Below are 26,895 nucleotides of genomic sequence, written 5' to 3'. Positions count from 1 at the left end.
ACTGTATTTTTAATAACGTCCACAGAATTAGATTATATTTATTAACACACTATTTAATTTCAACAACAATTTCAAAGTAAATCCCCAGAAGGCTGAAATCCTCAAAGATTTTTTTTTAATTAAATCTAAGATTTTAGAAATGTTCAAGCACTGTTGAAATCTTTAAGGAAACTGCAACCTTACCCAAAAAAACTGATGATAAGAGAACTTTGCCCTTATAAATAAGAGTGGTTGCCAGAACAGATGTTCAGTTCCTCAAGAACTTTCTCTCAAATTCTGTAAGAATCTTGTTCATCCTAAAACTTCTATAAATGGAATAAATAGAAAATTATAGAACATAAATCCTGATTAATGCATTCTAAAACTTTCCTTCAAAATAAACTCTTTTTTGTAAAAGTTGATTATGCATCAACTACATATTCATTTTCCAACATGTAAAGAAGAATAAGCACTTTTTGACAGGCAAAGCAGATATCACCTGTCTTGAAATTAGGGCATGAACGGAGCTGTGTATTTTATAGTCACAACTAAACATAATGACCCAATGGTCTCAGTACATTAATAACAAGATCAATTAGAACTAGAACATCAAACAATTCAATGTATTTATTTATTTAAAATATCTTACAGAACAAAACAAACAAGAAATGAACTGATAAGTCATATAAACAACAACATTGCATGAAAGCCCATTACAAGTCCATAAGATGACTGGCCAATGCAAGGGATCATTCCAAGCAACACTTATCTGTACACGATGCAAGGGATCATTCCAAGCAACACTTATCTGTACACGATGCAGGGGATCATTCCAAGCAACACTTATCTGTACACGATGCAAGGGATCATTCCAAGCAACACTTATCTGTACATGAAAACATAAAATAAACTCACCATTGAAATGTTTGTAAATAAAATAAACATGTTTTTCACAAACACATGTACTGCAGTATACATAAATTGAGCTTTCACAGAAACATGACAAATTTCCCCGATTTGGGCTGAGTTGTAAGACTGATACTTATTTAAAGTGACACGCTTATTCAAAATTATTACATACAAACATAAATTTTGAGTGATAAACTACTTACTAAATAATGCATTTATGGAAAATATTGATTACTTATAGGATAGTAACCATTTATTTAATAGCTGAAAACGCAAAAATATTGAGTTGAGTGCTAAAAGATTTACTGTGATCTTCTATCGTCTCATAAGGTACAAATACCGTGTTTTTTGCACCTTTCTTTCAAATTAAACTCAACATCCTTCATAACTAGAACTCCGCGAGTCGGATGTGTCGCCTGACGAATTATTTACTGTCGACATTATAGCTGTTAGATTGGCATTTTATTCATTTATAGACAATGATGTTGCCATTTAACTTTCAAGTGTAGGTGGCATTTGAATCCTCAATCAGATATACCTACGGAATAAGTTTCAGGTTGAAACCTCCTATAGTTTACAAGATATGCCACGGACAAAACCTAAGCAAGAAAATTAACAAAGGGCAATAACTCTAAAAAATATGGCAGCAAGAGTAACAGTTCTTGCCCTCAACGAGATCTATCTAGCTATGAAGTTTCAAGTTGATACCTCTTATATTCTTCAAGATATGCCCCAGACAAAACTTTAAGCATGAAAATTAACAAAGGGCAATAACTTTAAAACTAAGAAAGCAAGAATTACTGTTATTGTGCACTGCACTTGCCCTCAATGAGATATATCTAGCTATGAAGTTTCAAGTTGATACCTCTTATATTCTTCAAGATATGCCCCGGACAAAACTTTAAGCATGAAAATTAACAAAGGGCAATAACTTTAAAACTGAGAAAGCAAGAGTTACTGTTATTGTGCACTGCACTTGCCCTCAATGAGATCTATCTAGCTATGAAGTTTCAAGTTGATATCTCTTATATTCTTCAAGATATGCCCCGGACAAAACTTTAAGCATGAAAATTAACAAAGGGCAATAATTTTAAAACTAAGAAAGCAAGAGTTACTGTTATTGTGCACTACACTTGCCCTCCATGAGATCTATCTACATATGAAGTTTCAAGTTGATAACTCTTATATTCTACAAGATATGCCCGTGACAAAACTTTAAGCATGAAAAATAACAAAGAGCAATAACTCTAAAAATATGGCAGCAAGAGTAACAGTTCTTGTGCACTGCACTTGCCCTCAATTAGATCTATCTACATATGAAGTTTCAAGTTGATACCATTAATAGTTTAGGAGATATACCCTGTACAAGCGAAAATGGGACGCGGACGCCGCCTCCGCCGACAAAAGTAAGCGACGCCGCCACCGCCGCCGACAAAAGTAACCCCTATATGTCGTCTTTTCAGGCGACACAAAAACCATTGATTTTAACATTTATTAATTCTTTTTGGTGCTTTTGAATGAATCAATGAGAACCTTGACCTCACAAAACACCGTATAGTACAACATATCTGTGATTTGACAAACCTTTTAAGTGTGACTTTAACCTTTGGGATATCAGCTGGCACTTTATAAGTGCTGCACCTGCCAATAGTGTTCTACATTTATATAAAGTTTGATTGAAATCCTATTAATAATCAAAAAGATTTGAGTGAGGCACAAATTAGAAAAGAAATCTGTATTGTTTAGGGTATCAGTATTGTATATATTGCAGTGAAATCCTCTTTGTAAAACATTGTCACCTAATCGGGACCTTGACCTTAGATTCGGTGGAGATTGATTGATCTCCAATTAAAAGTGAAATGGTAATGGCCGAGATAAAAACAAAATGCTAGAAAATCCATCTACATATGACATTGACCTCAAAGTGTGGCATTGATCTTTAAGGTAAGAGCTATTTTAACCTCCAACACACGTTCCCATGGAGCACAACAATTGTTTCAGGTTTAATTGAATTTGATTAAACATTTGCTGTAAAACCCATATTGAATAACAATGACCTCTATGTGACCATTCAGATTAAAGCACACATTTTAAGCGTGACTCACCTTCTCTTTGTGCTCTACAATTCTGTGAAGGTTAAATGAAATCGCATTAATGATAAAGTAATTGCTCAGACAAGAACATAACAGACAGACACAGAGACGAATTGACAGTGCCATAACTATATGCCATCCTTTTGAAGATATGGTAATGGTTAACGCTCTCCCCAACATCCATACCTCCATAAATGCAGGCATGCACGAACTTATATGGAAAAACATTTCAACTTCATTCATAACCATCCCATTTGTTTTCCTTTTGTTCTTAAAAAATAACAACCAAACAATATTATTTTGTAAATACAAATTTCCATGCGAAATATTTGTTCATAATAAATGTACATGAGACAAATCTGGTTCAACCAAAAAAAACATGTTTTTTTGTGTTTACATTTCCCAGACAAGATTCTTTATCAAAAAGACATTTTAATATAAAAGTATGCATTTAGCAAATAAGGCAGATAATGATTCTGTAAATATGGCATGTTAATAGCTAAAATTAACACTCTGCATTTATCCAATGTTTTCTGTGGCTGTGTCACTGGAAATAAACCGCACTGGAATGCTGATATCACTTTGCCCTGACAAGTCAGGCAATAACATGCTACTTGCTATAATGTTGATGTCACCAGGATTGTGGATGCAGGAATCACAAAGTTTATTTAAGTGCAGGTGTTAGGAGCCTGTTGTCAATGGGCACCAGGTTGCTCGCTGTACTGTTAATGTCACCAGGACTGTCCATGCAGGGATCACAAGGTTTATGTAAGTGCTGATATTAGGAGCCTGTTGTCAATGGGCACCAGGTTGCTTGCTGTAATTTTGATGTCACCAGGACTGTCCATGCAGGGATCACAAGGTTTATGTAAGTGCTGATATTAGGAGCCTGTTGTCAATGGGCACCAGGTTGCTCGCTGTACTGTTGTTGAGCCAATTCCTCAGATAAGCTTGTGTTCAGGAATATTTCAAATGGCTGTCCTGTCACCAAGCTCTGCACTGCTCCCACAGTGAACTTCACACTGCAAATCATGTTATACAAATGAATAAACAAGACATCTTTCATTAGGAATCCTTTAACAAGGTGATATTGGTATCTAAATCCATGCTTCATAACATGATGCTTCTGTCTTAGGAATTGTCTGTTTAAATATATGGTATTAGAAATTGTCTATGAAAATTCATTGTCTTACATAAGGAAACGTCTGATGAAACACAGGGACTTAAGAATTGTCATTTACTTGGGCATTGTCTGTGAAAATACATGGTCTAAGGGGTTGTCTGTGAAAATACATTGACATCGCCATTATCTGTGAAAACACATAGTCTGAGGGGTTGTCTGTGAAAATACATGGTCTGAGGGGTTGTCTGTGAAAATACATGGACATCGCCATTGTCTGTGAAAATACATAGTCTGAGGCAGTGTCTGCGAAAATACATGGTCTGAGGCATTGTCTGTGAAAATACATGGTCTAAGGGGTTGTCTGTGAAAATACATGGCCTGAGGCATTGTTTGTGAAAATACATGGTCTGAGGAGTTATCTGTGAAAATACATGGTCTGAGGCATTGTCTGTGAAAATACATGGTCTGAGGTGTTGTCTGTGAAAACACATAGTCTGAGGCATTGTCTGTGAAAACACATGGTCTAAACAATCCTACCTCCCATAGTTTATGATCATGGGGTATATTATTCTCAAAATTGACCATGAAATATTAAGCATTCAATATATACTTCCCGAAAACTTGAATTTAATTCAGATGTGAATTTGATTGCCCAAGGTGTACCTTCTTTGGAGCATTTGCAGTTTATATGTGAGGAACTGTCGCCACTGCTGGCCATATGACTTCTTCTGTTCCTCCTCTGAGCGGCTACGTTCCATCATATACTGCTGATAAGCCTCACGACGCTCACTGCTCTCAATTTCCCGTTTTATACGCCTTACTTCTGTGTCTGAAAAACATGAGTTGTTATATCAACAACTGTCAAACAGGGGATCTTCATTTAAAAGACAATGATTACAGCTGTCACAGAATTGTGACAGATGCGCTATGATGAAGAAAACAAGGTATGACCAGCACAGACAGATTGACAGACTGCTATACCATGCCTCCAACATAAATGACATAACGCCATTGGTCCAGGACTGGTCATGTGTTGACCCCATATTTTTCCATATTGGGACACCAAATGTATATCATAACAAAATGGCGTCTATTTTCCAATTTCGATGAATAAATGAAACAGGTTGTCGACGTGATATATACATTACGGGGTTACTAGGTGACCCGATATTGGATATACGGGACGCAGGAAACCATATTCGGATACAAGCTTCACTTCCACCTGATATCGTTTCCTTTGCCCCATATATCCCATATCGGGTCACCTATTAACCCCGTAACTTATAATAGAGGCACGATTTGCAATTACTAACTGCTCCAGCTAAATAGAAGGTGTGTGTGGGGGGGGGGTCTGCCCTGCTGCCCTTTTACTTTGCCCTGCTATGCCCTTTTGTTTGACAGAGCTGCCTTTGATGATTATTTCATCACTTTCATATAACATGTTTTCTCTTACAGTTTTGAACTTTATTTGATATTTATTGGACATATTGTCAAGTCAATGTTCAGGAACAAGTATAACAATAATAAACATAAGGGTACCTTATTTTGACACTAAAGTAAAGATAATAACAAAGGTATTCATAACAAACTATTAGTATTGAAAAAAACACATACACAATATGAAGGGAACATTGCCCCATTAAGGCACATTCAATGCGCATCAAAAGAGTTCTTTCTGACCAAGCGCCCTACCCTTTTCAGATCCTGGCTGGAACATTGAAATTTAATATGCCTACATTCAGAAAAAACTAACAAACTTTAAAGGGACTGTACACCAGATTGGCAATCTCAGGACAATTATCTAATAGAATGTGTTACGCTTTGATATCATAATTGTAAAAAAAAGTACCAAAATGAAAAAAAAAATTGTGTCGGAGATCGGGTTCGAAACCGTGTCGCCAAAATTGCAGTCCAGCGTCGTATCCACTAAGCTACGACGGCTTACTTTAGTTAGGTGACATAATTAAGCTATACACCTACCTCGGTAATATCATGTGATAACAACGACTAGCCAATCATGCATAAGGAATAAATTCCACCTGGTAGACATACCCAGTAATCTTTTTTTAATGGAAAAATACGTAGTAACTGCTAAACTTAAATAAATTGTAAACTATGTGGTACTTCAGAAACTAAGTTTCAGTTCACTGTACACATCGATGCCAAGTTTAAGTCAGTTTTTGACAATTTTCTTCTTTTTTTTTTCGCTATTTTATCATACGGAGTACAGCCCCATTAAGCATATATGCAGGACATCATGTGTGGGGGAGTGATGACTTACGAGGTAGCAACCAGGGGGCCGTTTCAATAAAGGATTCAAGTCGTAACTTCAATTACCTTAAATCTGTATCAACGTCACGAATGGTATTACATCAAACATTTTTATTTCCTCAACTTAAAGTTCATTTTCAATATGCTAAATTTAAATTCACGCAAATATGAAGCGAATTAATTATACTACGTCACTACTTTAGTTTCAATTTTCCGACTAAAATCAAAAAAGATCTTTATTGAAAAGACACCCAGGGACTCGCACGCAACACAGCCAGAGATAAGGACGTGCATGTTATTTAATGGCATCTTCTCCCAATCACTCCTCTTTGCTTGTTTTATGGTTTTATATTGAGCCTACACATGTTGTTTTTTTTCTATAAATACTTTCTGCCTCTATTGTAAAGTGTGCCATAGATAGAAGGAGAGGAGCTATATTTGTTCTTTTCTACTGTTTCAATCCTGGATATTGCATATGTACCAGTAGTTATTTTAACATGTCGTGTACTCTAACACAATAAAACATGTCACTTTTATGTGCCATGGTTTCTGTGCCACGCCATTTCAAAATCCCCTCATGCATGACAAAGTTACAGCCAGGATACAACCTGCTATACTATAAGTTTACATTATGATTAACTTCTTAATGTGACCTTGACCATGAGGGTACGGACATGGGTCCCACACGCACCAAGACCACCAACACTGGGCATATCTGAAGCATTCCATTATGATTAAGTGTGACCTTGACTTTCAAGGTAGTGATGTGGGCATTACATGTGACACATGGACTTTGTGGGACTAACATCTGTGCAAGTTTATATCTCAAACTGTGGAAGACAAAAGTACAGCCAGCACATGATAAAACAGACATATGGTGCATTTTAAAATAACTCGCTCATGGTTTGTAAAATGCACTTTTTTTAATTACGAAATAAAGTGTGGCAAATCATTGTTTTAAAACAAAAATACCAAATGCTGGAACCCTTCAGCAAATGTGGATATTTGCTCAAATATCGTCTATGAAGAACACAATTTTAATTAGCGTTAGTAACAAGATTGAAAATTAATTACAGCTGTGGTGTTGCATGATTAGTTGATTGACATTATCACATGATGTTATCAATGTATCCTTAACAGGTCAACATATCCACCATTTTCGTTAAAGTCCTGGTGGCCATGTTGACTAGCCGCGCTATTTTCTACTTTTTTCTTGCTTTACCAGCGTGGGTTTGAACACCACTAAAACCAAAATTCTTTTTTTCATGCTATAACTGCATTTTTTTCTGCAATTTCGAAATCATAGATTAAAATAATGATAAAATAAGTGTTTTCAGATGCATTACCAGGAAAACAGTTTTTTTTATCTAAAAACATGAGCGAGTCACTTTAATATGGCCTAAGGTGCACAAATAAATACTTGTTTCTTTTTTTAATGTTTAATAAGAAGGCAGAAAAAGCAGACATCCCTAATTAGCAGTGTGAAATCCCTAAACTGAAAAAAAGAAAGAATGATTTTGCATTAAACTTCACAGAACTTCAATATTCGAACTTATTTATAACTAGGGATGGAAACCGGATACCAAATCGGTATCCGGATATTCGTATCAAGTATTAGAATACTATCCGGATACTCGTATCAAATTGTTTTCATAATAAGTAAATTTCCTATTATATGTCACCAACCTGTTATTTGACATAATTGTCCACTTAATTTATAAATCGTCATATGGCAATTTCACTTTTTCATTCATTCTTTCTCAGTCTTAATAATTTATAATGTTATAATCAAAGCTAAACAACTCATTTTACGTCATAACACTCATGATGAATACCACATAAACACCTCGCGAATTTGAGAGTCACTTCGGCCGAGGTGGTTGCTTGGTTACTGCCACGTGCTTTCGAGTTTGTTGATTTATCAGCAGGTTTCATGTTAAATGACGCTTTGATTATTTGATAGTCGATTGTAATTTTGTTTCATTACATTGTTTGATTTAATGCAATACCTACAATTTCTGCGGTGTTTTGTAATGAAGGATATAATTGCGGAAAAGATAAGAAGACAAAAAGACAATCTGATTTTTCTTTATTTACATGCGTGTACTTTTTTATTTATCAATAAACTAAACATGGATTAATGATCAATCCGTTTAATATCAACTAGTGCCAATTAGTGTCAATTAAGCACATCTGAGATCATAAAACAACACTTGTCATTGTAAACAAGGTCATAGAACTTCACAGGGTGCTGCACAAGGACACAATATCACGCCTTGTGCAAACACCCAATTAGTCCTTAGCAGACGATTTGTGACACCCGCTTCGCGACAGACACTGTTGATCACCTGAAATATTTCATCTGAAAAGTTTTATAACAATTGCTTTGTCTCTGCTAGGCTATTTCATTGAAATTTTAATTCTTAACGAATATTCGAATACCCATTTTGGTATCCGAATACTTGCGTGATATCCGGATATTCGCTTCCATCCCTATTTATAACTTAAAATGCTGCAGTGACAAAACTAGGATTTTAATTTGTATCATCAGGAAACTTAGCACATTGAGTGCAAAACTTGTTTCTTATTACAAGTAACAGTTACCATGATGATGACTCTACAGACTCCAAAAAGAAATGCAATTCCAATGTAGCTTTTCAGATAAGCAAGCTATTTACAAGATCTTATCCCCTAGAGTTATTCCCAAATGAAGTTGCTGACCTGAAATTATTATTTTTATTTTTTAGTTACAGAGATCTTTCCTAGATCTCCATCAAATTAAAGGGTAATCCCTGGCTACGTCTTCAACTAAGCTACCTACACTTGTTTTCATCACTATAAAAGTATAAATCAATGCTATCAATGCTTTCTTAAGTAATTGAGCAGAGACAATTTTGGACCTTGACCTTGAAACCATCAACACAAAATCTATCCGTCTTTTGACATAAAGCTACTTCTAACTAAAGCTATTGAGCTGTAACTACCAGTTTATCACATACTTACCCGCTAGTCTGCCCAACCAATGACTTACCGTAATCCAATATAATATACATGATTTTTGTGTGAAAAACCTGGTAAAAGGCAATTAACAAATTAGCAATACAGCACATGGCACCTGTTCCCATGAAAGTTCCATTGATGATCTGTTCATAGTTGGTGACCATCTGTTTGAGCTGCACGTCAGTCGTATTCACAAAGATGTACATGTAGCATGATGGCTCCTCTGACACTGTGTGAACATTGTGGAATTCATCTGGCGGCAACTGAAAAAAAGTTAGCCACTTTCAACTAGGTAGATTACCCATAACTAGAACAATCACTGGATGTGATTTATATCCCCACAACACTACCTGCTTATAATAAAAAGTATCACTGGGCATGGGGATATGCTCATTAAATACCATATGTCAGTCCTTGAATACAGTCGGAAGTCAATACATCAGAAACATTTAAAGTTATTGATAGAAGTAAAAAAAATAGTGTAAGAGAAGCAACAGACTGCATCCAGAGTTATGGTTCTTTTTAAGTTATCCTACATACAAAAATAATGCAAATTAAGAAAGGGCAATAACTAAAAAAAGGCCCCAGAGTCATGTCTCCTATAAACTGAACTTTTCAAATTATGCTTCTCAATTAATTATGAAAATTAACAAAGGGAAATAACTTCAAAAATCTGCACCCAAAGTCATGGTTCTTGTTCACTGCAATTCTCCTTAATGAGATCTATATGTATATGAAGCTCAAAGTGAATACCTCAAAGACTTTTCAAGTTATGCTTGGGACAAAGGACAATAACTAATAAAATACAAAGTTATGGTTCCTGATCACTGCACTCCTCTTTAAAGAGATATACGGGTATCTGTATATGGAGTTTGAAGCCAATACCTTAAAACACATGGAGTTGACTTGTTCCAGGACTGAGAAACTGAGGTACGGACAGACAAACAATGTGATTCCTATATAGCCCACCCCATTTTGTGGTGGGGGCATAAAAATGAGTTTAAAAAATGTATGGTCTTTCACTGGTGTTACAACACAATTTAGGCATGAGTAAGTTTGAATGCAGAAACCAGAATGATTATGAAAATAGTAGAGCAAACTCTTTCGGCTAAAATTGAGATTGTGGAGCCAACTACTCCCACAGCTAACGAGGCAACACTTCTGAAACTGGGAACACAATACTCCTATGATGCGTGTTAAGTGCATAAACTATTGCCATTTCGTCTTAGAGTAATGTGGCCTTAAATATCATTTTTATACTTTCAGCCATATTGGAGGTTGTGGATCAGGTGTTTTTTCCACCTTGAAAAAATGATAGGATTTGTCCATCTATACAAAAAATGGGCATGTGCCTGCCCTGTCAGGGTGATTTTATACCTGATGTCTTACCTGCATATGCCTGTCCTGTCAGGGTTATATGACACCTAATGTCTTACCTGCATATGCCTGCCCTGTCAGGGTGATATTACACCTAATGTCTTACCTGCATATGCCTGCCCTGTCAGGGTTATATGACACCTAATGTCTTACCTGCATATGCCTGCCCTGTCAGGGTGATATGACACCTAATGTCTTACCTGCATATGCCTGCCCTGTCAAGGTGATATTACACCTAATGTCTTACCTGCATATGCCTGCCCTGTCAGGGTGATATTACACCTAATATCTTACCTGCATATGCCTGCCCTGTCAGGGTGATATTACACCTAATGTCTTACCTGCATATGCCTGCCCTGTCAGGGTGATATTACACCTAATGTCTTACCTGCATATGCCTGCCCTGTCAAGGTGATATTACACCTAATGTCTTACCTGTCCTGTCAGGGTGATATTACACCTAATGTCTTACCTGCATATGCCTGCCCTGTCAGGGTGATATTACACCTAATGTCTTACCTGTCCTGTCAGGGTGATATTACACCTAATGTCTTACCTGCATATGCCTGCCATGTCAGGGTTATATGACACCTAATGTCTTACCTGCATATGCCTGCCCTGTCAGGGTGATATTACACCTAATGTCTTACCAGTCCTGTCAGGGTGATATTACACCTAATGTCTTACCTGCATATGCCTGCCCTGTCAGGGTGATATTACACCTAATGTCTTACCTGCATATGCTTGCCCTGTCAGGGTGATATTACACCTAATGTCTTACCTGCATATGCCTGCCCTGTCAAGGTGATATTACACCTAATGTCTTACCTGTCCTGTCAGGGTGATATTACACCTAATGTCTTACCTGCATATGGTTGCGCTGTCAGGGTGGTATTACACCTAATGTCTTACCTGCATATGCCTGCCCTGTCAGGGTGATATTACACCTAATGTCTTACCTGCATATGCCTGCCCTGTCAGGATTATATGACACCTAATGTCTTACCTGCATATGCCTGCCCTGTCAGGGTGATATTATACCTAATGCCTTACCTGCATATGCCTGCCCTGTCAGGGTGATATTACACCTAATGTCTTACCTGCATATGCCTGCCCTGTCAGGGTGGTATTACACCTAATGTCTTACCTGCATATGCCTGCCCTGTCAGGGTGATATTACACCTAATGTCTTACCTGCATATGCCTGCCCTGTCAAGGTGATATTACACCTAATGTCTTACCTGCATATGCCTGCCCTGTCAGGGTGATATTACACCTAATGTCTTACCTGCATATGCCTGCCCTGTCAGGGTGATATTATACCTAATGCCTTACCTGCATATGCCTGCCCTGTCAAGGTGATATTACACCTAATGTCTTACCTGCATATGCCTGTCCTGTCAGGGTGATATTACACCTAATGTCTTACCTGCATATGCCTGTCCTGTCAGGGTGATATTATACCTAATGTCTTACCTGCATATGCCTGCCCTGTCAGGGTGATATTACACCTGATGTCTTACCTGCATATGCCTGCCCTGTCAGGGTGGTATTACACCTAATGTCTTACCTGCATATGCCTGCCCTGTCAGGGTGATATTATACCTAATGCCTTACCTGCATATGCCTGTCCTGTCAGGGTGATATTACACCTAATGTCTTACCTGCATATGCCTGCCCTGTCAGGGTGATATTATACCTATTGTCTTACCTGCATAATCCTGCCCTGTCAGGGTGATATTACACCTAATGTCTTACCTGCATATGCCTGCCCTGTCAGGGTGATATTACACCTAATGTCTTACCTGCATATGCCTGTCCTGTCAGGGTGATATTACACCTAATATCTTACCTGCATATGCCTGCCCTGTCAGGGTGGTATTACACCTAATGTCTTACCTGCATATGCCTGCCCTGTCAGGGTGGTATTACACCTAATGTCTTACCTGCATATGCCTGCCCTGTCAGGGTGATATTACACCTAATGTCTTACCTGCATACGCTTGCCTTGTCAGGGTGATATTACACCTGATGTCCTACATGCATACGCCTGCCTTGTCAGGGTGATATTACACCTAATGTCTTACCTGCATATGCCTGCCCTGTCAAGGTGATATTACACCTGATGTCTTACCTGCATATGCCTGCCCTGTCAAGGTGATATTACACCTGATGTCTTACCTGCATACGCCTGCCCTGTCAGGGTGATATTACACCTAATGTCTTACCTGCATATGCCTGCCCTGTCAAGGTGATATTACACCTGATGTCTTACCTGCATATGCCTGCCCTGTCAAGGTGATGTTACACCTAATGTCTTACCTGCATATGCCTGCCCTGTCAAGGTGATATTACACCTGATGTCTTACCTGCATATGCCTGCCCTGTCAGGGTGATATTACACCTAATGTCTTACCTGCATATGCCTGCCCTGTCAGGGTGATATTACACCTAATGTCTTACCTGCATATGCCTGCCCTGTCAGGGTGATATTACACCTAATGTCTTACCTGCATATGCCTGCCCTGTCAAGGTGATGTTACACCTAATGTCTTACCTGCATATGCCTGCCCTGTCGGGGTGATATTACACCTAATGTCTTACCTGCATATGCCTGCCCTGTCAAGGTGATATTACACCTGATGTCTTACCTGCATATGCCTGCCCTGTCAAGGTGATATTACACCTGATGTCTTACCTGCATATGCCTGCCCTGTCAAGGTGATATTATACCTGATGTCTTACCTGCATATGCCTGCCCTGTCAGGGTGATATTATACCTGATGTCTTACCTGCATGCGCTTGCCTTTGGCAGGGTGATATTACACCTAATGTCTTAACTTCATGCGCTTGCCTTCGGTCAGGGTGATATTACACCTAATGTCTTACCTGCGTGGGCTTTTCTTATGTCAGGGTGATAATACACCTGATGTCTTACCTGCATGCGCTTGCCTTCAGTCAGGGTGATATTAGACCTGATGTCTTACCTGCATGCGCTTGCCTTCTATCAGGGTGATATTACACCTGATGTCTTACCTGCATGCGCTTTCCTTCAGTCAGGGTGATATTTCGGCTCTGGTCAACCAGCTCCACTGTCACCTCGCCCTTGAGGACTGTGATGCTGGTGTTGCCAAGTTCAGCCTGCACATAATTCTCCAGATAAAGACCTGAAGTGATTAAAAGGTTTAATACATGGACAACCATTTCTTTTTTACTTTATGGTAAAGTGAAGTCAAAATACACACAATAAAGAGCATCAAATGATAAGATTAACAGAAAATAAGGGAAATGATTAACGTTGATGAATAACTGCCCATCCTACAAGTGCTTTCTATGACCTAAGTCCTATATACAATGATTTACGGTAGTCGGAAAGGGGCCAGGGCCTTCCTGATTGGGAAAATCAAATTTGGAATTAAAATTTTGCCTGGAAATGAATAACATTGATTTAAAAATTGGACCGAAAAAAAACAACAAGAGGCCCAAAAGGGCCTATGCTCTACTGGCATGGCTTTTGTGGTCATATCAATCCATAGCATGTATGTATGGGCAAAAGGCAACAGACATACTTTATGTTTTGTGTTTGGGTTACCTGAAAACGTAGCACGTTCAACATCTGAGCCCAGAAAGTATTGTAAGCAGATTAGTTGCATGAACTATTTTAATATGTGCCAAGTAAAAGTCATCTGACAAAAAAAAAAATGCTTTCAAAACTGTACTCATAGTAAAAATTTCTGTAGTTTTAGAAGTTAAAAAAAGTTGGTCAAAAGGTCAAAGTCAAGGGCATCCTAGGACAACATTGATCAATTTGAACAAACATTCACAATCAATTGTGCTGAGATGGATGCACGAACACACAAAAAGATTTTCAAACCTTTCCAGATTTATGTTTACCAAACCTGTGAACCCTGGGTGTGGCCAGTAATGACACCAGGTGCATAACTTAAACATTCACAACCAATTTTGTTAAGATGAATGTGCAAACTACAGAACTTAAAGCTAAAAAATGGCCTTTGGGCTTTCAACAAGAACAAGGCAAGAGTAATTCACAAAATCAGCTGCAGAAGCAAAAAGCAAATTGTCTCTCAAAATCCTTGACTTGCAAATTGTCTCCCTTAACTCTAGACTTGAATTTACATGTACATGTAAACTTGGCTAAAAATAGAATTCGCTCATGCAGACCTGGCTAAAAATAGAAAGCATTTCTTTAAAACTTTCATGGCCTATAATCTAGGCATTTATGGACGGATCTGGCTGGTTTTCGAAAGGAACCGAGCTCTAATGAATATCTATATACTGTACAAGTTTCATCGAGATACAATCAACACTGAAGACTGTATCGTGTTCACAAGCAATTGTTTACAGACGCACAGACGCACGACTGCATTGACGCACGGATGCACATACTACGTACACATTACCATCGCATAAAAATGAGAAAATGTTTCAATCTTTAATAATATTTTTTTCCATACCAAAACAAATCTGAAACAAGAGATGTTTGTCAAACATTATGCCCCCCCCTGAGCGCCATGTTGTCAGGATTATATGGACAATTGAATGAAATATGCATGGACCGAAATGACAGCTGATTTGTTGCCGTTAAGGCAGTTTTAAGATTATGACCATTAAAGTGTGAGGATAGAGTGTGTTATGACCATGACCTTTGACTCTATGAACTCAAAATCCAGAGTCATCAGCTGGTCACCAGAAACCTAAATGTCAAGTTTGAGGACCATGGGTGCAGGCATTGTCAAGTTATCACACAGACAAGTTTTTTTCGTTCAAGGTCACTGTGACCTTGACCTTTGACCCAATGACCCCTTAAATCATAAGGGGTCATCTACAAGTCAGATGCAACTCCAAGTCAAGTTTGAAGGCCATGGGTTCAGGCATTGTTGAGTTATCACTCGGACAACCTTTTACCTTTCAAGATCACTGTGACCTTGAGCTTTGGCTCTATGAATCCTAAAATCAATAAGGGTGATCTACTGGTCAGGCTTAACATCCATGTCAAGTTTAATGATCATAGGTTCAGGCATTGTTGAGATATCAGTGGGAGAAGATTTGTTAACTTTTTTGCGTTAAAGGTTACTGTGACATTGACTTTGGCCTGATGACCCCCAAAGTCGATAGGGGTCATCTACTGGGCAGGCCCAACCTTCATGTCAAGTTTGATGACCATAGGTCCAGGAATTGTCGAGTTCTCTTTCAAGGTCACTGTGACCTTTGACCCCTAAAATCAATAGGGGTCATCTACTGGTCAGGCCCAACCTCCATGTCAAGTTTGAGGGCCTTGGGTGCAGGCAATGTTGAGTTATCACTCGGACAACCTTTTATCATTCAAGGTCACTGTCACCTTGACATTTGGCCCAATGACCCCTAAAATCAATAGAGACCATCTTCTGGCCAGGCCCAACCTCCAAGTCAAGTTTGAGGGCCATGGGTGCAGACATTGTCGAGTTATCACTCGGATAACCTTTTACCATTCCAGGTCACTGTGACTTTGACCTTTAGCCCAATGACCCCTAAAATCAATAGGGACCATCTTCTGGCCAGGCCCAACCTCCAAGTCAAGTTTGAGGGCCATGGGTGCAGGCATTGTTGAGTTATCACTCGGACAACCTTTTACCATTCCAGGTGACTGTGACCTTGACCTTTGGCCAGATGACCCCTAAAATCAATAGGGACCATCTTCTGGTCAGGCCCAATTCCAAGTCAAGTTTGAGGGCCATGGGTGCAGGCATTGTCAAGTTATCACATGGAAAACCTATAACCATTAAAGGTGACTGTGACCTTGACCTTTGGCCCGATGACCCCCCAAAACAATAGGAGTCTTCTACTGGTCAGGCCCAACCTCCAATTCAATTATGAGAGCCATGGGTGCAGGCATTGTCGAATTATCACTCGGACAACCTTTTACCATTCAAGGTCACTGTGACCTTGACCTTTGGCCCGATGACACCCCAAAACAATAGGGGTCATCAACTGGTCAGGCCCAACCTCCAATTCAATTATCAGGGCCATGGGTGCCGGCATTGTTGAGTTATCACTCGGTCATCCTTTTACCATTCAAGGTCACTGTGAACTTGACCTTTGATACAATGAGCCCCAAAAACAATAGGGGTCAGCTACTGGTCAGGCCCAACCTCCAAGTCAAGTTTGAGGGCCATGGGTGCAGGCATTGTCAAGTTATCACTCGGACAACCTTTTACCATTCAAGGTCACTGTGACCTTGACCTTTGGCCTGATGACCCCCAAAACAATAGGGGTCATCTACTGGTCAGGCCCAACCTCCATGTCAAGTTTGAGGGCCATGGGTGCAGGAATTGTTGAGTTATCACTCAGATAAGCTTTAAAATTATTTTACCATTAAAGGTCACTGTGACCTTGACCTTTGACCCCCAAAATTAATAGGGGTCATCTACTGGTCAGGCCCAACCTTCATGCGAAGTTTGATGACCATACGTCCAGGAATTGTTTAGTTATCACTTGGACAAGCTTTGGTCTACCGACGGACCGACCGACTTACCGACATGTCTGTGCAAAGCAATATACCCCTCTTTTTCGAAGGGGGGCATAATTAATTTCAAATTTGGGTAAAAAGCAAATGTTTTACATTGGGAATAGGGCTGAAATTCAGCCCCAAATTGGCCAGGAAACTAATAAGCAGCCAACCCATCTAATACAAAACTTTACATTTTATTTTATGCAATCACCAGTACCAAATGAAGTCAGAAGCAGACAGACAGTGTTTTTTCTTCATATAACGCACATATTGTGATACAACTGAAGACAATTATCCAACAGCTGTGATCGGTGATAAACAACACCAAGATGTGACAATAACAGCTGCAAGACGTGACAATGCAGATACATTATGTAACATTGGTAAAAAACAGGAATGCTTAATATATGTGCATCTTGGATTGCTCACTAGTATGCACCTTTTCAGAGAATTAAAGAATAACAAGGTATTGCGAGTTGATTTAGTTCTCGTGTAGCCATAAGGTACAATAGAGGTATGTGGTCAATACCTGGAATTTGATATGCCTTGTTCGTTTAGCAATAGTGCCTACAAACAATACTGAATGGGTGAAAGGTAGCTTGCATAAGAGAAAACACTAATACATAAACTAAACTAAGAATGCCCTGATATTTTCAGTCCAATTTAAAACAAATACAGTCAGTGTTCAAGATAAGTCTTAAACTGATTACTTTGGAACATAAATGAACAGTACTGTTTGTATGGTTGCAGGTAGAAAGTTCTGTAAATTTTGTAGAATATTAACAGTACACTATTTTCATTAATAAAAAAACATGCAGGGTTCACACAGCCAGATTGGCAAAACAGTCAAGGAGTTTTCAAGGAGATTTCAAGGACCTTTATTCAATTTTCAAGGACCATCTTAAATAGGAAACTATGAAAAAAATATATCTTCAAAAAATATCAATAATAGCAAGCTATGATTATATTACCAATAAGATCATTTTTTTTGGTAAAGATGAACCATTTTTACTACCAACACTTCATTTGGAGCAGAACACGGAAATGACTTTTTCTAAAAATAAAAGCACTTTTCAAGCAGATTTTAATGCGAAATAAAAAATGAAGTAGTTTTCGGGAGTTCTTTGCAAATAAAAGGCCTTTTCATCCAGAGCCTAAAATTCAAGTACTTTTCAAGTCAGTGCTCACCCAGCGATGTTCATAGACACTATTTTGAAGTAAACATGTTTGTGTGCATGATTTCAACAGCAGGAGTGACTGTTCACTACACCTGTCCTTGTTTTGTCACAAGGACTTATAGAACCATCCCAGATGATTATTTAAGTCCTATGACAGTTTATACATGATGTTTGTGTTCTAAAAGAAACATGGCAGCGACTCCTCTCTTATGGACAACAATCCCAAACATGTTATGAAAAGCTGAGTTTTCAATAAATGGGACCCTCTCATCAACAATTGTATTGTATAATCTCTTTTTTGAATCATTTTTAAAAAGTTATAATATTGTTTATTTCCAAACAAATTGTTTGCTTGGTCAAATTAGACACTACGAGGTTGAATTGCAATTAGCTGTTTTAATTCAATAAGTAACTTGAGCGCAATGTTTAACTTTAATTCTTGGTCTTACAATATTGTTGTAAACCCATAGATAAGACAAGACATGTATAACTTTTTTTTGTACTTTTTATATATTTAACTCTTAAATATAACAATAAATTCCAAAACAGGTGTGCATGTTTTCTAAAAATAAACGAGAACCTTGTAGTGAAATTATTCCATATAATTTAGTATAGGGCCAATTCAATTAAAAAACTTGACCAGCTGCGTGCTTGAAAAATCTCAAATATTCAATTATTGTCATAAAACATATATGCAGACATGTGTTTACAAAGAGCAGAACTGTTAAAAGATATCTATATATAAGTATTCAGTTACGTCAAATGGTCAATAATAGAATAAACTAATATAAACAGTATCATATAATGCTACACTAAATATAGGTTTTGGACTTAAATAGTGATTGTGTCCAGAATAAGTAATTCAAAATATCTTCTAATGTAAAAAACCCTATAAACAATCTGAATGTAGATGGTAATCACCAGGAAAGTCTGCAACAAACACGACATCTGTGTCACTGTCCTGCTCAAAGATTTCCCGCTCTATCTCAACCAGCTTGCCTCGCCAATCAGAAAGGTCTACCAGAAGGGGAAACAGCCATGGAGTCGGGCTCAATGGGCTCCAGGGGGCCTCAATAATGTTCACCCGCGGGTCTAATGCCCTACAAACATTCTTTTATATACATTGTACAATTATTATTGTTTTTAATGTTTTTAAAAATAAGCATTTAATACAGCTATTTAAACTTTTTGAAACTTTAGGACATTCAAAAAGGTTCATCCCAATGCCTCACCTCTGCTGGAAGCGGTTGTTGAGCGCGCGCCACACATCCAGGTAGAGCTCCACGTCAGTGATGTTGTATGAATCGAGTCTCTCGTGCACACATTCTCCGTACTGCTTGATCATGTCGGGATGGGAGCTCCATCGACTGCCCTGCACCCACACCTGGAACATGTCGCCATGGTGATACGAAGATGAGAACTTGAGCCAGTCGATGCAAACATTCCACCATTATTTTATTGATCAACAAAGGGCTAACAAGAATTTTAGCCAGAGTTACTGCTTTTGCATAATCTATGAATATTGTAATGGTTGACTAATTTGTATCAAATTTGATTGTTTATCTTTCCTAAAAGTTTCAGCTTTTATATACCTGACATTCGAGTTCCACTCAAAACAGATCATAAAATACAGTATTAAATAATTATATAGAAAGACAGGTGTCCCAAGGTCTGGATAAGGTCCAAGTTTAACCATAAATGGGTTAAAGACAGGTTATCCCTCTCCTCTGGTATAGCAGTCTAAGTAAGGGCTGTATTCCCCATCCCCCGCAGTTACGGCACATTACCTTAGGTTAAGTATTCCTGAGTATTTCGCATAGTTGACATCATATTGCTGTAATACACGCTCATGCCCCCCCCCCCCCCAACACACACAATAACGGTTCACTACCTTAGGGTTGAGGTATCCCTCCTCTCCCGTTGAGCGGTCCACATAGGTGACCTTGATGTGCTGTAATTTCCACGTGTGGACCATCATGTCCCAGGAGTAGCCATACAAACCCTGTGCCCAGTGGTTGTAACCCTGCAATCCAGCTATTCACATGATTTAACTCTGAAGTCTTATTTAAATAGAGCATTAATTTAAAATCAGGATGCCTTTATTGCACTTGGATTCTTACAGCCATGAGTAAATTATTTTTAAGTTATAAGGGTATGCTCTAAATTAAATTGACAGTACCATTGAACTTTACAGTGTTTTCGATACCATCCTAAGATCTTAAAGTGGAATTTTAAATAGGTCAGCCATTTATGTAAACCTACCAAATGGACATGGCAAATTATCAGTCATTCAATGTAAGAAATCTATCCACCCAGTAATACAGCAATACTGGGTGAGTTGCCCACCTTTGTGATGCCGTGAGAGTAAGGCAGTAGACATTGCGTTACAGCATAGCAGGCCAGGAACACCGACACCATCTTGTGGAGACTCCCTGGCTTTACAGGGGGTAAGGTACGGCTCGATCTTACAGACACGGATGCATTTGATGTCTGAAAGAGGTAAAAATGTGACTTCTCAAGAAATTTATTGAAAATTTAAAGCATAGTTTCAAATCTTACCTAGGAAACAAACTACCGGTACACAAAATGTCTTTTTGGAATTAAATTACTTTTATTGACGATACAACATTTAATTTCATGCTTTTTGTAGGTGTATCAAAAACTAATGGTATGTTATAATATGATATTTAAACACACTCATCAACCACTCAGTTTATCAAAATATATGTTCAATGTTTCTGACATTTCATCCCATATCAGTGTATGGAATCAAATATAAACACCCACAGTGCTGGGAAAAACATCAATGATGTCATTTCAGGTATGACATCAATTAGCTAGACTTTGTCACAGTTTTTCCATTGATTGTCATTTAAATAAAACGAAAAATGGTTTGTTTTAATGTAAGATGACATTTTATTTCACCTCCTAAGCCAAAAGTGAATATTTCATTTCAGGGAAAATCACTTGTGAAATATAATTTGGTGCTCACTAATGGAAATATATAGCTATCTTACTCTATAATCTGTGTTAGGTGCTATGAGAGGTATTTATATGAATAATAGAATTTCATATTTTGCTGATATACCGTAGATCAACTGTTAATTTTAATATAGGTTTCCATTGAAGTAGTCACCATTTTTTCATCTGCCTTAATATCGTGCTTTTGGTAGAGGCAGTGGTTGCTAGTCTGGAGGTCCATATGTGCAGGAAGCACTGGGCTCAGCCAGGCTGGGAACCGAGACAGCAGTGGGCGGGGCCATCCAGGGCTACAGAATAGTGGCATGGTGGCCAGCATCATCCATGGAAACATACCTGTATGCGAGTGACAGTACTTGATAGATCATCCAAGCACAGGGGCTGTGTTCTATAATCCACTCTCACAACCTTCACATTGTACAGAAATTATAAACACAAAACAAGAGCTGTCTTAAGACAGTGCGCTCGACTATGCCGCTTTGACTTAGAATACAATAATGATGTAATAATACCAAGTTTGGTCTCTTTATATCAAACCTAACTAAAATTATCCGATACATGAGGTGACTTTGATGCTGCCCTCCCACCAGCCCGCACAAACAATGACGCAAGTCATTCAAATAACTTGATTTCCCATTATGAAAATGTGGTTAAGAATATACAAATATGCCTTTCAAAGGAAATTAAAAAAAAATAAAAAAATAAAAAAATTCAATGGCCATAATTTGTATTTAGGCTTAAAACAAAGTTATGTTTCTTATTGTAAGATGGTTGTAAATAATTTTGAATTTTATTAAGTGCATTTGATGAACGGTATAGATTTTTTTTTTATTAAAATCCCAGCTTTCCCTTAACTTTTACTTGCCTTAAACTTTAACCTAAGTAAAACAGGGGCCATAACTTGTATTAAGGATATAAAGTTATGTTACCTCATTGGGTGATGGTCCTGAACAATTGTGTGAAGTATTAAGTCAATTGAATGAAGGGTAAAGAAGTTATTAAACAATATCCCAACCTGCCCTAAAACTTACACCGAAGTTCCATAGTCAATCAGGGGCCATAATTTGTATAAAAGATAATATGGAGTTATCTAACCTCATTATGTGTTGGCTCTGAACATCTGTGTGAAGTATTAAGTCAATTGAACGAATGGTATTGGAGTTTTAAGTGAAAATCCCAACTTGCCCTAAAACTTTAGCCTGCCCTAAAACTTTAACCTAAGTCAATCAGGGGCCATAACTTGTATTTAGGATAATATGGATTATGTAACCTCATTGTGTTATGGTCCTGAACAACTGTGTGAAGTATTAAGTCAATTGAACAAAGGATATGAAAGTTATTAATAAATATTCCAACTTGCCCTAAAACTTAAACCTAAGTTCCATAGTCAATCAGGGGCAATAATCTGTGTAAATAATAATATGGAGTTATCCAACCTCATCATGTGATGGCCCTGAACAACTGTGTGAAGTATTAAGTCAATTGAATGTAGGGTATTGGACTTATAAGTGAAAATTCCAACTTGCCCTAAAACTTTAACCAGACGCCGAAGCCGAAGCTGGGGCGAGTAGTATAGCCCATCATTCTTGGAATTGTCGAGCTAAAAATAACAGAAACAAGACTTGACTAATGCTCCTGAAGTGCCAGACAGATCAATGGAATATGTCTACATTCAGAAAGAGCTAACATAAACTATAAGCATATATGCAGGAGCCCATGATTGTTGACTTCAGGTGTGAGTCATAAACTAAGGGGTAGGGATCAGTGCCATGTTATTTCAAAATCCCCCTTGCATGACAAAGTTACAGACCGGACAGGACCTCCTATACTCAATGTGCATATATTTAATATATAAGTTCGCCCATTTGTGCTTGAAAGCTGCATTCTGATTGGATTAAGCCACCCATGTGGCTGTCCTTCATTTCAAGATGAAGCATCTGGGTATACAAATTACAGTAATAAATATTCTGTAATTCACACAAGCTGATAAATATTAATTTAAAGTTGTTATTACAAGAATTGAAGATTATTTTCATTTAAGGAAAGAATTGCGTGATTGATGTCATTATTGGGGTATGAACGCGGTAAGGCTGGTTAAAGTGTGTGGAAGCCATCGGACTCCATGTGTACTTTAACCAGCCGAACTGCATTCATATCCCTGATAATGACATCAACCACGCAATTCATTACTTCTATTATACCAATAGTTCATATTTTCTTTCCATCTTTTAAATTGTTAAAAAAAAAATTTATTCAAGAAAACCTTACACTTCTTCTTTCGCACCCATTCTGTAAATAGACTGACCTGGTTATCTTATGACATCATAATTGGGCTTGAAAATAGTTGATATGTTAAATCACCTTTTAACGTAAAATTGAAACGCTAGTGACAAAATTACATTATACAAATCATAAATTAACACTTTTCAACACGTTGATTAGGTTTTTCGTGGCCCACTGACAAGCTAAACATTTTTTAATTTATACTAATACTGTGTTCCAAACATAATTATCAAAAGATGTTGCGTTCATCAGAAAATGTTGGCAATTGCCAAAACGCAATTCATTTAAGGAAAGAAAGTTGTAGTGTAGATATTGACTATAGGAAAAAATATGCCAAGATTGGAAATGATTTTTCCAACAGTTCATATATCAATTAAACAGAAATATATAAAAATCATTTTTTAACATCCAGTATTCCATTATTATCTGAGTGTGACCTTGACATTCAAGGTAGTGAACATGTGGCATGTCATTTGAAATTCCGCTGCGCATGACAAAGTAACAAACAAGACACAACAACCTATATGTGCTTAAATATTTGCAAAACTCCATAATGTTTAACCTTAAGTGGAAACTTTGAGGAAGGGAGGTAGGTCTTGTGTGCAACATGTTGTCTTTGAGTGTCTAACATGAGAATGCTAATATTTGTGCCTGGCTATTCAAAAATCGCACATGACAGCTCTGACACACAAAAATAAACCTAGACATATGGATGGACAGTATTATTTTTTATATGCCCACCATCAGGTGCATAAAAGCTTTGTTTATAAACATGACCAAAGAACAGTCTATAAAATGAAGTTGGAATAAGACATGAAAATATTGAACAAAAAGTTTCACGTCAATTGGTTTGGTTGGTTTAGCCAATGCATTAACAGGCTTGTGAAACCTCTCTTCAGAAACTAACTGAAGATTTCAACATATTTTCACAAGAATGTTCCTTAGGTTAACCTTTTAAAAGATATGGATACTTTATTTAACTATTTACCCAGTATTTCTTTTATTTAATTCATTTTTATTCATACTTATTTTAGGGTATGTTGGGTGTTTTGTCAATTTTTTATTGTTAACAATCATTGATATGATAAATGAACACTTCTGTGAAATAATGTTGGAATCGGGCCAGCAGTTTCTGAGAAGAAGATTTTTCCAGGTTTTTTTCCTTTTGACTGCCATTGCAACAGTACTGTGCAAGAAACCACTTTTATCGAAGGAAATCTGGAACAGAACCACCCAAAGACCACCCGGCAAAGTGGACTTGAAATTCTCCCAGTGGATTAAGAGGAGAAGTTGTTTGAAGGAAAATGTTGAGGACAGATGGATGACTGATGGAGAGCTTTCAACAATCACAATAGCTCACGATAGCTTATGCTAAGCGCATTGTGCTCGGGTGAGCTAAGAAAGAGTGGTTTGTAACAAACTTCAAACTTTATTTAATGTAGTTAAACAAATGTACCAAAAAATATTTTTTATTTATCTGTCAAATCTGTCATAAGTAATCTTCCAGATAAGACTGACTGAGCAACCAGCCAACCTACTGACAAGCTCAATCCTACATATCCCCCCTGCTTTGTTTGATGGGCGTTTAACAAATAAGGTGTTTATTGAATATGGCCACAAGGTAATGAAAACAGTGGCGATCCTTATCTCACAATGAAATTTTTTTTGCAACCTAGTAAAGAAGATGTTAATATGTTTACATAACAAACCTTGCTAGATATGTGAAATATGTAACATTTTTTAAATGTAAATATCATGACCTTTCATGGTTTATCAACAAGGTGCAGGATAAAACCGAAGAGCTAATTAAGGATGGCTTGCTGTTTTTAGTAACTGTGTGTTATGCAGTATGAACACCGAAGTGCAATCTTCCAAATCCATGAAGCATGCTAAATGTAGACCAAGTGTTCACATTGCATGAAGCATGCTACATTTAGCAAAAGTGTTCTCACAGCATGCAGCATGCTACATGTAGCCAAAGTGTTCAAATTGCATGAAGCAAGCTACATTTAGCAAAAGTGTTCACATTGCATGCAGCATGCTACATGTAGCAAAAGTGTTCACATTGCATGCAGCATGCTACATGTAGCCAAAGTGTTCACATTGCATAATGCATGCTACATGTAGCCAAAGTGTTCACATTGCATGCAGCATGCTACATGTAGCCAAAGTGTTCACATTGCATAATGCATGCTACATGTAGCCAAAGTGTTCACATTGCATAATGCATGCTACATGTAGCCAAAGTGTTCACATTGCATGCAGCATGCTACATGTAGCCAAAGTGTTCATATTGCATGCAGCATGCTACATGTAGCCAAAGTGTTCACATTGCATAATGCATGCTACATGTAGCCCAAGTGTTCACATTGCATAATGCATGCTACATGTAGCCCAAGTGTTCACATTGCATAATGCATGCTACATGTAGCCCTAGTGTTCACATTGCATAATGCATGCTACATGTAGCCCTAGTGTTCACACTGCATGAAGGCAAGGAAATAGTAATCAATCTTTATATTTACATTTTATCTGTCTTTTTTACAAATGTAAGTTGATCAGTGTATTAGTTAAATGTCAGGACAGAAAAAAATAGTTATTGGCATTTTACACCAGGGAAAAGAACGGCCAATATTCGTATCATTAGTCATTTGGTAAATGATGCCATGCTTTTTCTATTTAAGTGCCTCGTAAATAAACAATAATACCATGAGGTTGACATGATACAAACTTCAGTTTGTCTCTATTATAAAGTTGTTAATCTAGGTTTTCAAACATAAACCATTAAAATGATGATGTTATGAATGTGCACTGTAGAAACTGACCTATGCTGAAGAGCTGACTATTCATAATGTGGAAAGAGGCACCAAACGCGAATGCTAGATTGCGAGTCTTGTCGAAGAACATAAGGAATCCCATAGAGAGGTCGATGATGAGCCCGCCAAAGTGGACTATGTAAAGGCTCACCTGCTCCTCCGTCAACAACAGTCTGTAACATTGAGAGAAACAGTGGCGTTAGGTGAACGGGAGATTTGTGGAGAAGATTGTACTAGCACATGTGCTCAAAACAGATTTTTCAAATTCTACCCATCTTAAATACTGCAGCATTTGACTGTTTTTATTACCAGTACTGCCAAATCTTTCATATCACAAGATTCATAATGGTCACCCAAAAAGGTTTTAACAAAGTATTTG

The 26,895-nt window shown here is 37.7% G+C and overlaps 1 protein-coding gene across 6 annotated transcripts in view; it reads right to left on the bottom strand.

Moving 5' to 3' along the window:
- Positions 1-591: 591 nt before the first annotated feature.
- LOC128206194 (vitamin K-dependent gamma-carboxylase-like) overlaps positions 592-26,895 on the bottom strand; it is a 51,092-nt gene continuing 24,788 nt past the window's right edge. For all 6 annotated transcript variants that reach the window (XM_052908514.1, XM_052908507.1, XM_052908532.1 and 3 more), the window contains 10 exons: positions 26,526-26,689; positions 21,575-21,753; positions 20,785-20,928; positions 20,330-20,461; positions 19,671-19,822; positions 19,360-19,538; positions 13,789-13,919; positions 9,491-9,638; positions 4,768-4,933; positions 592-4,003 (listed from right to left, as the gene is read on the bottom strand). In XM_052908514.1, coding sequence (XP_052764474.1) covers positions 3,877-4,003; positions 4,768-4,933; positions 9,491-9,638; positions 13,789-13,919; positions 19,360-19,538; positions 19,671-19,822; positions 20,330-20,461; positions 20,785-20,928; positions 21,575-21,753; positions 26,526-26,689 — 1,522 coding nt within the window. In that variant the 3' untranslated portion in view covers positions 592-3,876. The remainder of the gene's footprint in view (positions 4,004-4,767; positions 4,934-9,490; positions 9,639-13,788; positions 13,920-19,359; positions 19,539-19,670; positions 19,823-20,329; positions 20,462-20,784; positions 20,929-21,574; positions 21,754-26,525; positions 26,690-26,895) is intronic.

Source organism: Mya arenaria, chromosome 2 (genome assembly GCF_026914265.1).
Source record: "Mya arenaria isolate MELC-2E11 chromosome 2, ASM2691426v1".
Lineage (NCBI taxonomy): Eukaryota > Metazoa > Mollusca > Bivalvia > Myida > Myidae > Mya > Mya arenaria.
Note: the sequence above shows the minus strand (reverse complement) of the source record. Positions and strands in the feature narration are given on the sequence as shown.